The sequence below is a fragment of the Chaetodon trifascialis genome, chromosome 19 (assembly GCF_039877785.1).
Source record: "Chaetodon trifascialis isolate fChaTrf1 chromosome 19, fChaTrf1.hap1, whole genome shotgun sequence".
Classification (NCBI taxonomy): Eukaryota; Metazoa; Chordata; class Actinopteri; order Chaetodontiformes; family Chaetodontidae; genus Chaetodon; species Chaetodon trifascialis.
This window is the reverse complement of record NC_092074.1, coordinates 13,010,285-13,024,110: the sequence shown is the minus strand read 5'-3', so window position 1 is coordinate 13,024,110 and position 13,826 is coordinate 13,010,285. Positions and strand designations below refer to the sequence as shown.

At 41.5% G+C, this 13,826-nt stretch overlaps 1 protein-coding gene and 1 long non-coding RNA gene across 5 annotated transcripts in view; both read right to left on the bottom strand.

The window, feature by feature from the left end:
- LOC139347735 (A-kinase anchor protein 7-like) overlaps positions 1–8,850 on the bottom strand; it is a 40,323-nt gene extending 31,473 nt beyond the window's left edge. The window contains exons 1-8 of one of the 3 annotated variants that reach the window (XM_070987493.1): positions 8,688–8,850; positions 8,230–8,320; positions 7,873–8,113; positions 6,848–7,009; positions 6,549–6,703; positions 5,632–5,768; positions 3,631–3,791; positions 787–899 (exon numbers count right to left, since the gene is read on the bottom strand). In XM_070987493.1, the coding sequence (XP_070843594.1) occupies positions 787–899; positions 3,631–3,791; positions 5,632–5,768; positions 6,549–6,703; positions 6,848–7,009; positions 7,873–8,113; positions 8,230–8,320; positions 8,688–8,698 (1,071 nt within the window). In that variant the 5' untranslated portion in view covers positions 8,699–8,850. Of the gene's footprint in view, positions 1–786; positions 900–3,630; positions 3,792–5,631; positions 5,769–6,548; positions 6,704–6,847; positions 7,010–7,872; positions 8,114–8,229; positions 8,528–8,687 lie in introns of those variants that run through there. The other 2 variants (XM_070987491.1, XM_070987492.1) reach the window with 2 other exon arrangements.
- A 490-nt stretch (positions 8,851–9,340) lies between these two features.
- LOC139347355 (uncharacterized) lies at positions 9,341–13,517 on the bottom strand. 2 transcript variants are annotated; one of them, XR_011603326.1, is made up of 7 exons: positions 13,326–13,517; positions 13,154–13,222; positions 12,519–12,640; positions 12,315–12,375; positions 11,545–12,214; positions 10,475–10,681; positions 9,341–10,252 (listed from the first exon to the last, which is right to left on the bottom strand). It is a non-coding gene; the product is annotated as an uncharacterized lncRNA (long non-coding RNA). The 2 variants fall into 2 exon arrangements; XR_011603327.1 differs by having other exon boundaries at positions 12,315–12,372.
- Between the last annotated feature and the right edge of the window lie 309 nt (positions 13,518–13,826).

The following is a 13,826-nucleotide window of genomic DNA, read 5'->3' as shown; positions in this document are numbered from 1 at the left end:
TAGCTGGAGCCATAATTTGGCATCCAGCTATTGGATGACACATTTCATTTTACAGCCAGAGAGAGGAAGGTGAGGGGAATAAAAAGAAGAAACACGGCGGCTGTTTGGCAGTTCTGTCGAAGTCAGATGCATGATGATTCGTGCTGCGTGTGAAAGCATAACTGGAGTGAGTAATACAACACAAATCTATGCTGACATTATCCATTAAACACAAAACTGTGCTGTAGCAACTTTATCTTTTAGTTATTATGTAACTCCAGCAATTGTTGAGCATTATGTTTAATCTGTATGATGGCTTAATCACTACTTCGTCTTTCAGCGAGAAAATCAATTAACTATTTTCCCATATGTGTAAGAAGTAGAGCGATTTAACATTCTTGCAGTTGATGCTTTTCACTAGCCTGATGTGCCAGATGGTTTGTTACACAGAACCATCTGCGAAGCCGTCCTTAGAAACTGTCTGGGAAAGGGCAGACTGCTTAAAAAAAAAACACTTGGCAGGTGATTGGATGAACCATCTGTCTATCACCATCTACCGCGAGCTAACTTCAACCAATCCGATAACAAACCACATTATGTTGTAGCAGGACTCTTGCTGAAGCCAGCTGGGAGAAGTGTGAAAACATGTTTTCTATAGAGAAAAGGCTTCAGTGCCATTTTTGATCTTCTTCCAATGAAGAAATACTCTCCAGTTCTGATATAACTGAAGCTATAGCAGCATCTACGCTAACCTTGTTAACACACTATTAACACACTACTAGTTATTTTGATCATACGTGTGCATACCTGGGATCGCAGTTTTGATGCTCTGGACAGCTTCATAATGGTGAGGTGGGGTTCAAACCCACGACTGTCTTCTTGCAGAAGACCCTGCTCCACAAAACGGCTCTGCAACAACTCTGCAACACACACACACACACACACACACACACACACACACACACACACACACACACACATACACAAAACTTAAAAAAAAACACCCAAACCAGTACCAGAAAGCATTTTATTGATCAGGCCAAAGAGGACAGAAAGGAGATTTTTGTAAAAGCCAGAGCGGATGACACATGGATGGCAGAGAGGGTGTGTCAAAAGATGGACGAAAAAGATTTTTTATTCGCATGTCATCTGACCCCGCAGATAAAGACAGAAACAAGGGCACGAAACACACGAGGCAACCTGCAAGGACAGACACACACGGACAAAGACGCACATGCCACCTGATGAGGTTTAGAGGGAAACCGCTGAGGTATTTTTAGAAGAGGAGCTCTACATAGAGGGAAAGGTTAGTACATAATCAATAACAGTGGTGGTGCGAGCAGATGAGAGGACGGGAGAGGCTGACTTCCTGCCTTATCCTTATGTTGCTTTGCCAACAGTGACGATGTGTTGTTGCTATTTCTTTTTTCATGTCAGAGATCTAAATAAAACTCGGTGAAAGGGTGAAACTGCTTGGCACTATTCTTTATGAACACTCTGGCGTCAATGATCTACTTGCAAGTCCTTACAAGGAGCTTAGGTCCACATCGACGTGCTGGTTTTACTGTCACAACACCAGCATTGTGCTTGTAGTACTCATATGAAGTCCATCCATCCATTTTCTATACCGCCTATCCCAGCTGTCAACGGGCAAGAGGCGGGGTACACCCTGGACCGGTTGCCAGTCAATCACAGGGCAACACACAAGACAAACAACCATTTGCACTCACACTCACAATTTAAGAGTCACCAATTAACCTAATGAGCATGTTTTTGGTCTGTGGGAGGAAGCCGGAGTGCCTGGAGAGAACCCACGCATGCACGGGAAGAACATGAAAACTTCACACAGAAAGGCCCCGGGGATCGAACCAGCAACCTTCTTGCTGTGAGGCATGCACACTACCTGCTGCGCCACCGTGCTGCTCATATGAAGTCATGGATACCAATACTGCACTTTTGGTTACAAGATAGAGGTTAGCTTTCAACGCGCTTCACACTCTTTGTTTGTCTGGGTCAATCATCTTTTTATGTCTGCTAAGAGGCGAAGTTTGATGGAGTCACGTAACCCTCCATCAGTACCACACCCTCCTCTGGTCATTCGGTATGAAAAGCTTATCGTTACTTCCTCCTCCTCCGACTGACAAACACATTTCATGCAATTCCAGCGGATAATTTTCTAAGATAAAACAAAACCTGATAGTAACAGTTGAGGTAATTATGCAGAAACTGGGCCCTTGTGGCTCTATCTCTCCAAAAGATTAATTTATTCCATTTCCCATTTATAACAACCCCCGAGATGAAACGCCTTTTGGGATTTGTCCCAGCTTGGCCATCACTAATGTGCCAAATGTAGTATTTGCTTGGATCTTAGCAGTTAATACACATCTGCTCAGATCCAAGCAAACAGGAGCTGCTAGGAAATCCACACTAAAGCAGAATCCAAATGCGCTGCTCCAATTTTGTATGTTCAGACAATTCAATATATAGATTTCTGAACACCAGCGACTCATCCATAGCTTGACACAGAGAATCAGCACTTTCTGGATCAAATGCACTGTGTAGAAAAAGAAAAAAAAGGTTTCATGTGTTCATGTTTTAGAAATCACTTCACATTTCTGATATTTCAGAGTGTAAATGGACTGCATTAAGCATATGTGAGCTCATTTATTTTGTGTACGTGTGTGTGAGTGTGTGTGCGTGCGCGAGTGTGCGTTGGTGTCACAAGAGCAATGGAGCGGGAATCCTCTTAGAAATGTTGGCTTAATGTTGTTGCCAAAGGCACAACACAAAAACATACACGTAAATGCTTCTGCACACACCCCCAAACATGTACACAGATGCAAAAGGACAAATGTAAAGAGAAAAATGAAGACATATCAAATGCATAAACCCAGGAACGTACAAAAGGTTGCAATAAACAGAAAAGAAAGAAAGACAAGAAAAGAAAAGAGAAGGAGAAACTCACACGAATATCACAGCATTTAACCAAATCCACTTAGACGGCTTCAAGAAACAGGATGTGAATACACTGACTGCCAAGCCAGTGCGAGTGAAGCGGTTGAGTGCTCAAGATCTAAAGCTTACACCCATAGGCGCAGTATATGCTCTTATCAGTTTTAATCAAAACTGATTTTTACATCTTAGAAGTGGTGTCGAGCCTGCAAATCCTTGCTTAACTTTTGGCACGTTTCACCGTGTGTTGATACTAGCTGACATTCATTTCTAATATTCTACCGCATGACCTGCTCTCTAGCTCATTTCAGGACAAAAGTCAGGCTTCAATCACCTATGACCAACAGTGCGAGAGTTAGCCCAGTCCGCTTACCGATAGCAACTGTGACATCCCATAGCAGCAGGCGTCCACACTTTTAAAGAGTCCTTAAGAAAGACAACAAATCAGGGCTGCAGGGCTGCTCAGCTGACCCCCCCCAAGTTCAGACATCCCTCCACAGGGACACAAAAGAGCAGGTACTGCATCACATTAACATCATCTAATGAAATGTATCCCTTTATGAAACACAGCATGAGAAGCACTTAGAAAACTACAAGACCAACAAAAATGGAATTCAGTTTTTGCAAAGACGGACAGAAGTGTGGAAACAGGACAGAAGACAGAAGGACACAAGGAGAGTGAAAAGGTTTATCACTGACCTGCCAGACTGTCCAGCGTGCGTCTGTGCTGTCCTTGGGCCAGCCCAACAAACACCACCTCCTTCCTGAAATGACCGATCCCGGAGAAGGGCAGCACCAGATCCCGCCCGCCCAGCAGCTCAGCCAATGACGGCTCGATCTGAGCCAGCACGGCTGCCGCCCTAAAGGGAAAAATACACATGAATATGCACAACACACACACACCGATTCATGACTTAATCCTCGCTCTCTCCCTCCCTCTCATATTACATAATCTAGTGATTAGTAATGACACAGTCTTCTGCTTGATGTAGATTAAGCATCAGTATGATCACATAACACGGCTGGCACATGGAACGGCTGAGGTCACATCCAGCGCTTTCTGAAGAAATTAAGAAATATTCAGTGTTGGGAGCGGTTTTTCATATTTCTTTTCATTTACCAAAAATAATACAAATTGGTAGCATTTTTCCTGATCGATAGTACTAGTTTGGTTAGCAATAGCTGCGTTTCCACCCAAAATACCCGGATCTTTAGAGTCCCAGGAACTGCTTTTCAAGGAACTAAAAGGTTCCTTCAGCCCTCTGTTGCCTCCGTTTCTACCTCAGTCTAAAGACCTGTGACGCTTCTGCTAATTAGCCCACTGACATATAAAAAAAATTGAAAAGCGATAGCTGTTTTTGCGTCAGATCTGCACGATACATTACAACAGTGGTGAATGTCCGTCCATTTGTCAATCGCTTTCTTCTCTAACTCAATGTTGATGGGGTTGGGGCTGCAGATTTTCAAAAATGGCTGAAATAAAACACTGGAGTACTCAACTAATTTTAAGATATCCCAGCGGAATGAGATGAAATTTTGTGTGTGGCGTCTTATTGAGTATGAATCAGAATTAACGGCTCAAACTGCTTTCTAACCTCACTCACTGTCCTTCAACAGTGTTTTCAGGGCCCATTATTGGAATCTAAACCTAAAATATTTATAGACCCATCAACAGTTTTTCCTGGAAGTGCTGAGAGGAAGAGATAAGACAGAAGAACGTGACATGCTGTGTAATTAGTCACTGCAAAACACTGCATCCCTGTCGACGAGCAGCAGCTTCAGTCTGCACATTCACTGCTGCAACAAATGAGGCTGTGGCCATCTGATACCGTGATGACGTCCAGCATTAACAGAGACTGAATGGGAGAGCATGAGAGGATAGGATTGTGGAAGTAAACTAATTTGAGGGGTACTCTGTTTGATTGAGGTTCAGCATTTTAGCTGTGGTGTGCATCATATCCTGAAAGAGCAATGAGGAAAATGGAGAAACCAGGACAAAAAAAAAAAAAAGGATTCGGTCTATTCTAAATCACAGATCGGACATAACAATGGGCCGCTGCAGAAATATGGTGCACAGCGCAGGTCTGTGTGCGCATGTGCATCAGAGAGCTGATCAGCATGCATTAGGGGAAGGACAGATCAATACTGCAACATGCTGTATATGGTTTTCTGCAATCACTTTTATCGATATACAAGCACCAGTATTGGAAAGCTTTTTGGAATATTTAAACTTTGAACTATTCTGCTTTGCGACACATGCTCATGTCGTGTGTGTGTGTGTGTGTGTGTGTGTGTGTGTGTGTGTGTGTGTGTGTGTGTTCTCACATGGCTCATAGGGTATGCCATTTGGTACACACAGTTTCATCTCAGCTGGCTTGAAAAAAAATGATTCAAACTGAAAGCTCTTCATAATGCATGATTCCTGCTTAATGAAAAAAATGAATTTGTCAAATTACAGGACACATTTTCCTCTTTAGTTACACACATAATGCATTACCTGCGTTATGCATTAATATTCTGAAGGCCTCTGATGACATGACCTTTATAAAGATCATTTTCAGGCTTACAGACTTTTTGCACTGCAAACATTTTGACATTTTTCAGCAGTGTGATGAATATTATTGCGCCAATCAAGGACTGGCATGTGCATCATTACACTGTGAGCATGCTGAGTGTATGTTTGTGTTTGCGTCCACTCACAGGTCCACTTGCTCCTGATTGGCAAGATGAGTGACTAATAGTGTGATGTGGAGAGTTGGGACGGGGATCATGGCTTTGGCCAATCGGGGCTCCTGCTGAAGTATCGCCTCTTGCACCTCGATCACAGCTGAACTGATCTGACATTGGACAAATTGCATTTCAATCAGTTGCAATACGACAGATCACCTACAGTAAGTGTTGGTTCCCTCTCTTTCACCAGAGCTTGCCTCTGGCTTGGTATGGCTGAGCAGAGGTAAGGAGGTGAGGGGAAGAGATTGAAAGGAGGAGACACTGGGGCATCTTCTGCAGTTCCTCCATCACAGAAGAGGCCTCAATAGTTAACGACTGCAGGGTCAATCAATGTCCAATCAGAGGAGCTTTTTGGTCAATACGCATTAAGATTTTAGTGTCATCACCTGTCAGGAAATTGAATCGTTTTCTTCCTCTGTAAGATATTTTCTCCCTCTATAGATTGAGCTGCACTGACCATGGCCAAGCGTCAAACACTGAATCTATCAATAGTCTGGAGAGGACGGATTAAAGATTTCTCCTTGAAAGGAGACTTCAAAGAGTTTCTTGCACAGTGAAGATGACAAGACTACTCTCATTTCATTGCGGCGTGAGGAAACAAAAGGAATTATGCTTCCCTTTATTGTATTTAATCATCACTCCATTGTTTTTGGATGTTTTAGCCAATTTATAACAAATGTTTATCAGTCTGCATTGCTGCCAACTGCTGTCCAGCACCTAACATAAATTTAAACTTCGGATTAGTTATATTTTAGTAGAGAGAAAAAACTGAAAATGACTTGGCAAAAAATCTGAAAGGAGAGAACTCTGAATAGAGTACAACGTGCACCAACTTCAGAATTATAATTAAAGTACACCAGTAAGTGAGTAGTTCAGTTATTCCTTACCTGCGTGTTAGTGATGGGGATGGAGACAAAGTAGTTGGGGCGCTGGCTCTCTTTCTTTTTCTTCTTCTTCTCTGCATCCTCCTCACTGTCCACTCGCCCTCCAACGTCTCCTCTCTTCCTCTTTCTCTTCTTCTGGGTGGACTCTGGGCTGGGGACTAGAGAGAAAGAGCACGCATACCTCAGGCATATCACAGTCAGATAGTAAATAACACATGTATCTGGCCACCTTGCACAGTAGACTATGAAAAAATCTTGCAATTCAAAGAGTCGTTGAAAAATATGATTAAGAGTGTACACACATCCTAGCTCCTTCCATGTGGTGGGGCTGGTCAGAGAGAACGGAAGTTCTGACATTAAATTGCCTGAAGGATCGGCTGATTTGAGCTTTTTCTTCATCATTTTCCTCTTCTCCCTCCTCATCTTCCTCTTTGTGCTCTTCTCACTTGATCCTGCTGGAGCTGCTAAGAAATGAATTAGAAGACAACAAAACAAACGTTCAGTGTATGATGGACATGGTTCATGAACACAGTAAACCTCCTTCGAGTTGTATACTTGAAACATCAAAATTGCAGGTGTTGACACATGATCATCAAGATGAAACGTTCACACATTACTCAAGCCCCAAACTCAAGACCATTTCATTTATGGTCAACTTTCAAGTGTTGGACTACCTTTTTTGTTTTGAATTCAACTGATAAAGTGCTTCATTGAAAGTTGTGCAGCTTAAACATGCAACACTGTAAGCACATTGCTGGGATAAGAAGAGAGGAGAAAACCGAGAAATATGGCAATGTACACAAGAAAGACACAGCGAGATTTCCGTCTGATATCAAGAATATTAATATTCTTTAATCACATCACATTGCAACTCCTGAAATATTACATACTGTAAATATCAGTCATGAAGTTAAAACACCACAGAGGACAAATCTACACCAATAAGGTGCATTGACTTTTTTTTTTTTTTTTTAAATGTGGCCCTTTTGGGTAATGCATTTATTAATTAACAATTATTTTACTGTAATATATTGCACAGTAACATCTACACTTCTGAACAAGAGTATTACAGATTTAAGAGTGCACAGGCAACTTGGACCTTTATTGCACATGGACTAAAAGTGTTAAAATCACATTAAAGCTTTCCATCTTTTTGTCTGCTCAAATAAAAAGAAAGCCCCAAAGCTTCATAAAACGTCTTCCGTCCATAACCATCAATCCACCGGGTGCTGTGTCAGCTGTTCATCTGGGGTGCACTCAGTTAAAGAGATCAACAGCTGCTGAACTGAGTTTTGTCAAAGCCAGTCAGGCAGTCAGTTCAACCCACCTGACACTGAGGAGGCTACAGTCTCATCTTGCTGCACCTCCATGCGGACTGCCTGCACCTGATCTGGAATCACCACGGTCCTCTTCAAGTCCTCATTTTCAGTCCGACTCTCCTGCCCAGCCGCACCTTCGTCGTCATCATCATCGTCATCATCTAAGGCAACCGCAGCGGTTTCTTTGCCATGAGAGATACTGGCTGCCTGCATAACACCCGCTGTTAGCTGACAGAGACAGGACTGTGCCTAGGATAGACAGAAATGAGACAACCAGGTCACAGCCATCATCACACTGTACTGTTTGTAAACTGAGGCGAGGACAGCGTGAGGAGTTTTTCTTTTCAGTGCTTTCATTTCATTACCTGAATTCGGAACCGGTGTGCAGATGTCAGCGTGCTGACGTTGTGGCAGTGAGCGGTAGATATCGGATGTAGCCTGCGAACTGACAGTTCACTGACAGCAAAAAATCCCTGTAAACCAACACGTTTCGAACAGATCGATCTGATCGGGCTCAACAGCACACGGCCGAGAAGCATGACACTCAACCAGGAGTGAAGTTAAGCTAACGTACAATTGACGTCAACAGCTGTGCTAGTTCAACGCACATTGCAGCTAACTACGGATAACATAGTCGTAAATAAAAGCATATATCTGTAACTCTCTTCGTAATAGTCACTGATAAGGCACTTTTAGAGACAGACGTGCCTGTGGCTATCACCTGTTGAAATCAATCAAAGCCACACTGTGGGCATCTGTTGCGCTAGCTAACTGTTGGCTAACTGTCTGTAACGAAGTTGTGCACATAATTAGAAAAACTAACCGGAAAATCATTTTGAGGACCCGTCATTTTGTTGTTTTTGTTGCAGAGAGTTCTTTGGTGGTGGTCAGTCTTAAAAAAAAGCTATGTCCAAACAATTAATGGAAAGTAACAGCTCCACGGCACGCGCTAACGTCGGCCCGGAAGCAGCTTGTTTGTAAACAATGTCAGACTTCCGGTCTTTATTTTCAGAGCAAAAGAGCTTTTCTCTTTCCAGAATAAAAGCATCGGCCCCTTAACCCAACAGAAGTAACTATTAAAGAATTTATCAGCTATGTTTTGGTAAATGTAATACATTTAACCCATTTCGGTTGGATTTAAATTATATTCACACAAATTAAATATTCAGTTCAGCTGTAATTACTACAGTATATGAAATACTATCTGTGAAAACGTTCCTGAACATTTCTGAATTTAAACTTGGAGCCAAGTTGAGTGAGATATATCATTGTAGGTCCTCAAAATCAAGCACACAGAAAAAAAAAATGTTATTTTATAATTTAATAATGCATTGTTCTTAAAATGTTTTGGTCTGAAGGCTACTATGTGTATAAGTGTCAAAAGGATACATGAGCGAGGTTATCTGTCTGGTCATATGATGCCATCAAAAAAAGCATATAAAAAGGATACTAAAAAGGACCACACACAACATGATTATGCCCACACATGCAGTTTATTGAAAGCATTAACTATATTAATCATTAATGTTAATACATCAGGTGTATAAGGTAAGTGATATAATACATTATACATTTTCCACAACACTTTACAGTAGGGTACAGCTAAAATGCACAGTCGTACTTTGAAGCATCTTTATTTTTGCATTCACTTTTTAGTATCTTTTACAGATAAATACACAAAGTTTATCATTTATCTAGTTACTGAGCTTTTTGGCCAGTGCACTCTTTAATCACTTATTGTACATTCAAATCTTAATATATACATAAACTAAGACATGGCAAATAACATCACTAGCAATAACATAAAATTACAACAGTTAAAACAGCCGCATGACATTCAAGGCTGTGTGCTCACAACTACCAGCTTAGCTTTTAGTTTTCTTTTCATTACAAAGCACAGGTCCATTGCACACTATGAATAGTCTACTACTATCTGGCTATTATTTTCTTTTCTTTGACCTATAAAGATATTAAAGAGAGGTTTTCTGCCCAAAATCTATGAACGACAAGTTACTTGACATAGCGTTTTAATAAACTTGCAAAATAATTGGCACCAACGTCACCAGTGCCAGCATCAAAATCCTGATGGCAACCACCACGGTCTACCAGTTTTACCACCAGTCCCACCACTTTTAGCACCTACACCCAGGGCATTTGCACTGCTCGGTCTCTGTCGAGCTCTCAGAGTGCCATACTGCTGTAATTTCTTTCGTATACTGCTGGCTGCAGAATCATTTTCTTCACATGTGAGTAATCCATACATTCTCTCATGGAAGAAAACGCTGACATCCAACACAATGCCAGGGTAACACTTCCATGCTTGCACAGATGGTGTGTGCTTGGGTTCATGTGTGTGGTGCATCAACACCAGAATGACAGGTTTACCATCTGTGAACATCAAAAGAAAAGAGAGAGTATGAGAGTTGGGCAGAAGTCTGAGAGACTGACTGGTGGCTACAAATGATAATCAAAAGATTTATATTCTGAATACCAAAAGATTCTCTTTTACCAATACAGCAAAATGTTGATAACTTTGATTATCCAGAATAACAACTCAAGGTGAAATCCAAACCAGAAACAGATTATATGCAATTACCATTTCAATCTTACCCTGAACTTTAACATCACTCATGGCTGCATCAACATCCGACCCAACGCGTGAACAGATCGGGCAGAAGAGAACAGTGACCTGGTGATCCCCACTCCTTTCAATAAAATGAACCTGATCCTCAGCTTGACTCGATGACTTCAGCACTTTCTCCATCAGCTGGACATGGGCATCAAAGGTTTTACCGCTGACAACCACCTGGTATATCACTGTGGCAACAGAAAGAAAAATGATTCTGAAGCTAACAATTTTCATACATCTCACTTGCTTGATTCATACATTTAGAAGAACTGAGTGAAGATTACAATAGAATAAAACAATTCTTTAAAATAGTCTTGCTATGATCCTAAAAATCCTGAGGGGAAAAAAATATACATCTTTAAGCTTTTCAAAAATATTTTTAGGAACTTTGAAGTCATGTTCACTGATACACCGCATCTCATAAGACCTACTATCATCACATTCAAACACACTGAGGACAATGTTGCTGTAAATAAAGTTGGCTAGCCCCTGTCATTGGGATAGTGTACTGGCACATTAGCCTGCAGAGCTAACACATCCAAGTGTGCTGCTGAGTGTCTCATTATCACACACTCACCTTCCAGAATGTCCTGTGTGTTGAAGGAACTTCCCAATGAGAAAGACAGCATTCACTTTAACTCTAACACTGTCAGACCGATTTATATTTAGCCAAATTTTTTGAATTTGACTTCAAGCAGCCACCAGATATGATTCCCCAGCATGCACTTCAACCCCACTAAGGCCTTTTTCTTATGATTCACCCCCCAACAGGATTAAAGGATATCCCATCAGGATAAGGTATTTTTAAATGTGTTGATAAAAGGCCTGGCAGACATGGCAACTACAAACATCTGAAGCTCCAAATATTTTCAGGCCTAACTGGCACAAAAAGCTTTACTTTGACTTATAATAGAATCTAAGCATGAACATTCAGGGACAGATGCAGTACTAAATCAAATGCAAAGGACAGCTGTTATAAACATTAACAAACATTAACATGAGCAAACAGTGTGTGTCATGAAAGCCTGACGAGGAAGAAAGGAAGATTCACCTTGTAATTCTTGAAAAAGGCCACCACTTTGGTCACTGTGGTGCTTCACTCGATCATGGGTGTCTGAGGTACTTGGGCCCGACAGAAAGCCTGTTAGGTGCAAAGGCATAGTGCAATTAATGAGCCCAATACTACAAGAAAATAAACTAAAGCATACAGTATAAAATTGATTAACCTTAGATCTATATGTAGGACATTCCTGAATACATATGGAGGAGACTAAATCGGTGCTGGGTGGGCAGATGTTTAGTCTGCGACCAGAACTCTGTGATGACATTTTCTAAACCTGAGGTTCACTTACTAGTTTTTTCCACATGTGAAATCTCCATCCAGCTGTCTTGTTTGGCAAAGTACACAACACACAGGGGAGAACAGATATAAACATCACTGAAATCCCTTCACTGTAGCCTGAAGTATGCCTCCCCATTTGAATGAATTCATGACTGTGCTTTGATTTATCCCACTGAAGTTTCAATTTCCCCATAATAATGATGTGTGTTTCTTATGCACTTAGAACCTCTGTCAGACTCCTGGTCTGGCTGACGTTTGAGGAGTTCTTCCAGGGGTTTAATGTGAGCATCAAGGAAACCCTGGATGGTATCCACCTGGGTCTTCATGCCCTTCAGGACATGGAGGTAATCGAACAAGATGCTGTTGCTAGTTAGAGAAGCTGTAGGGGGAGAATCAGGTTGTGTGTGTTACATAAAACACAAACCCAAAGAGCTGTCAAATGTGAAAGTGAAAGCAGCTGCCAGCAAGACTGTACATACCCCCGCTGGATTGATTATGGATGAAAGCTTTCAGTTTGCTGATGAGCTCATCAACCGGCTTCTCAAACAGAAATATTCAATGTCAGAATAATCCTAATGGAGCATTTCACTTAATAACACCAGTAAAACGTCTCTAGCCACGTTTTTGATCTCTGTTTGAGGCTTTCTACAATCAGTCCTACACATTTCAACTCGTTAGCTCACCTGTTCCTGTATCATTTCAAAGATGTGCTTTCTCATTTGGAATTTCTCAGGTCCACGAAACAGGTCGTGCAGGTCTTCTCGAGTCAGTGACCGGATACACGAGTCGGTGCGTAAATTCGCCTCTGCAACAAGTGTGGTGTTGGAAGAAGTATTCAGTAGTAAAATTATTAGTAGTACTCAGAGTAAAAGTAGCAATGCTGGGAAAATACTGCAGTACAAGTGAAAGTCCCGCATTCAAAAGTTTAAAATACGGAAGTATGATCGGCACAATTTACTGGAAGTATGAAAAGTGAAAGTACTCATTGCGCAGTGAAATGCTTGCTGTCAGTGCTTTGCGGATTAACGTGTATGTTGCACTTTACTTCTATAGATGTTTAAGGTTGAGCTCATTTGAACTACTTCATATACTGTTGGGTAGTTTAATCTGCAGCGATGCAGCATGTCCTGTAAAATGTTTGTAGCCTTGCTTTTCTCCAAAAAGTCAACTTCATGAGCTCAGAAAAACAGTTTCTGTATCCAGCACCAATGTGACAGCTTCTCTGTGTTTCTAAAAACCTGAAACCACATACTGCAGCTGTATTTTACGGTCTTTTTGTACTGCTTGCTCCATCATCCTGTTCAAAATGGTCACTTACTCTCGAGTACCTCGGCTGCTTGACGGTCAGTGCGTCTTATTTTCTCCAGTAAATGTGACATGACTCCACCTGTAGAAAAACAAGACGCACCATCAGAAACACCCGTGTTGTCACACTGATTTCAATGTACAGCACATTAAAGAAGAGGGAGGGAGGAAAGGGAGAGACAAACCTCTGAGCTGATCAAATCACACGATGGATGACTGACTTCAATAATTTAAGTGTCAACAGCTGAAACAGACACGAGTCATAAGTTAGCCGTCAGTTATTTAACCTGAACAAACGTTCATTACATTGTATTTTAGGTTTACCTTCTTTACAGCAACACTCACCGTTTACGCGCAACAGAAAGTGAAACTTAAACAGCGGGCGGGACTGTTTCTCTCCGTCGTGACGTAGAGGACGCTTCAAACGATCATTGGTCGCTGCTGCGGCGTGATTGACACGTCCGCCGTCCCGCCCTGATCACGCGCACGGCTCTGACACGTTTTTTAAAAAAAACGAAAGTGGCTAAATAAATGGTTACATTGATGTGTAATATTAAAAATGCATAAAATCTAAACGTTACACATTTTAAGCTATATGTTCAGCATGTAAACATGTCCTCTGTACATTATTCATCCAAGAAATACATACTGCAGTGCAAATCTATTCAGGAACTCACATCATTATT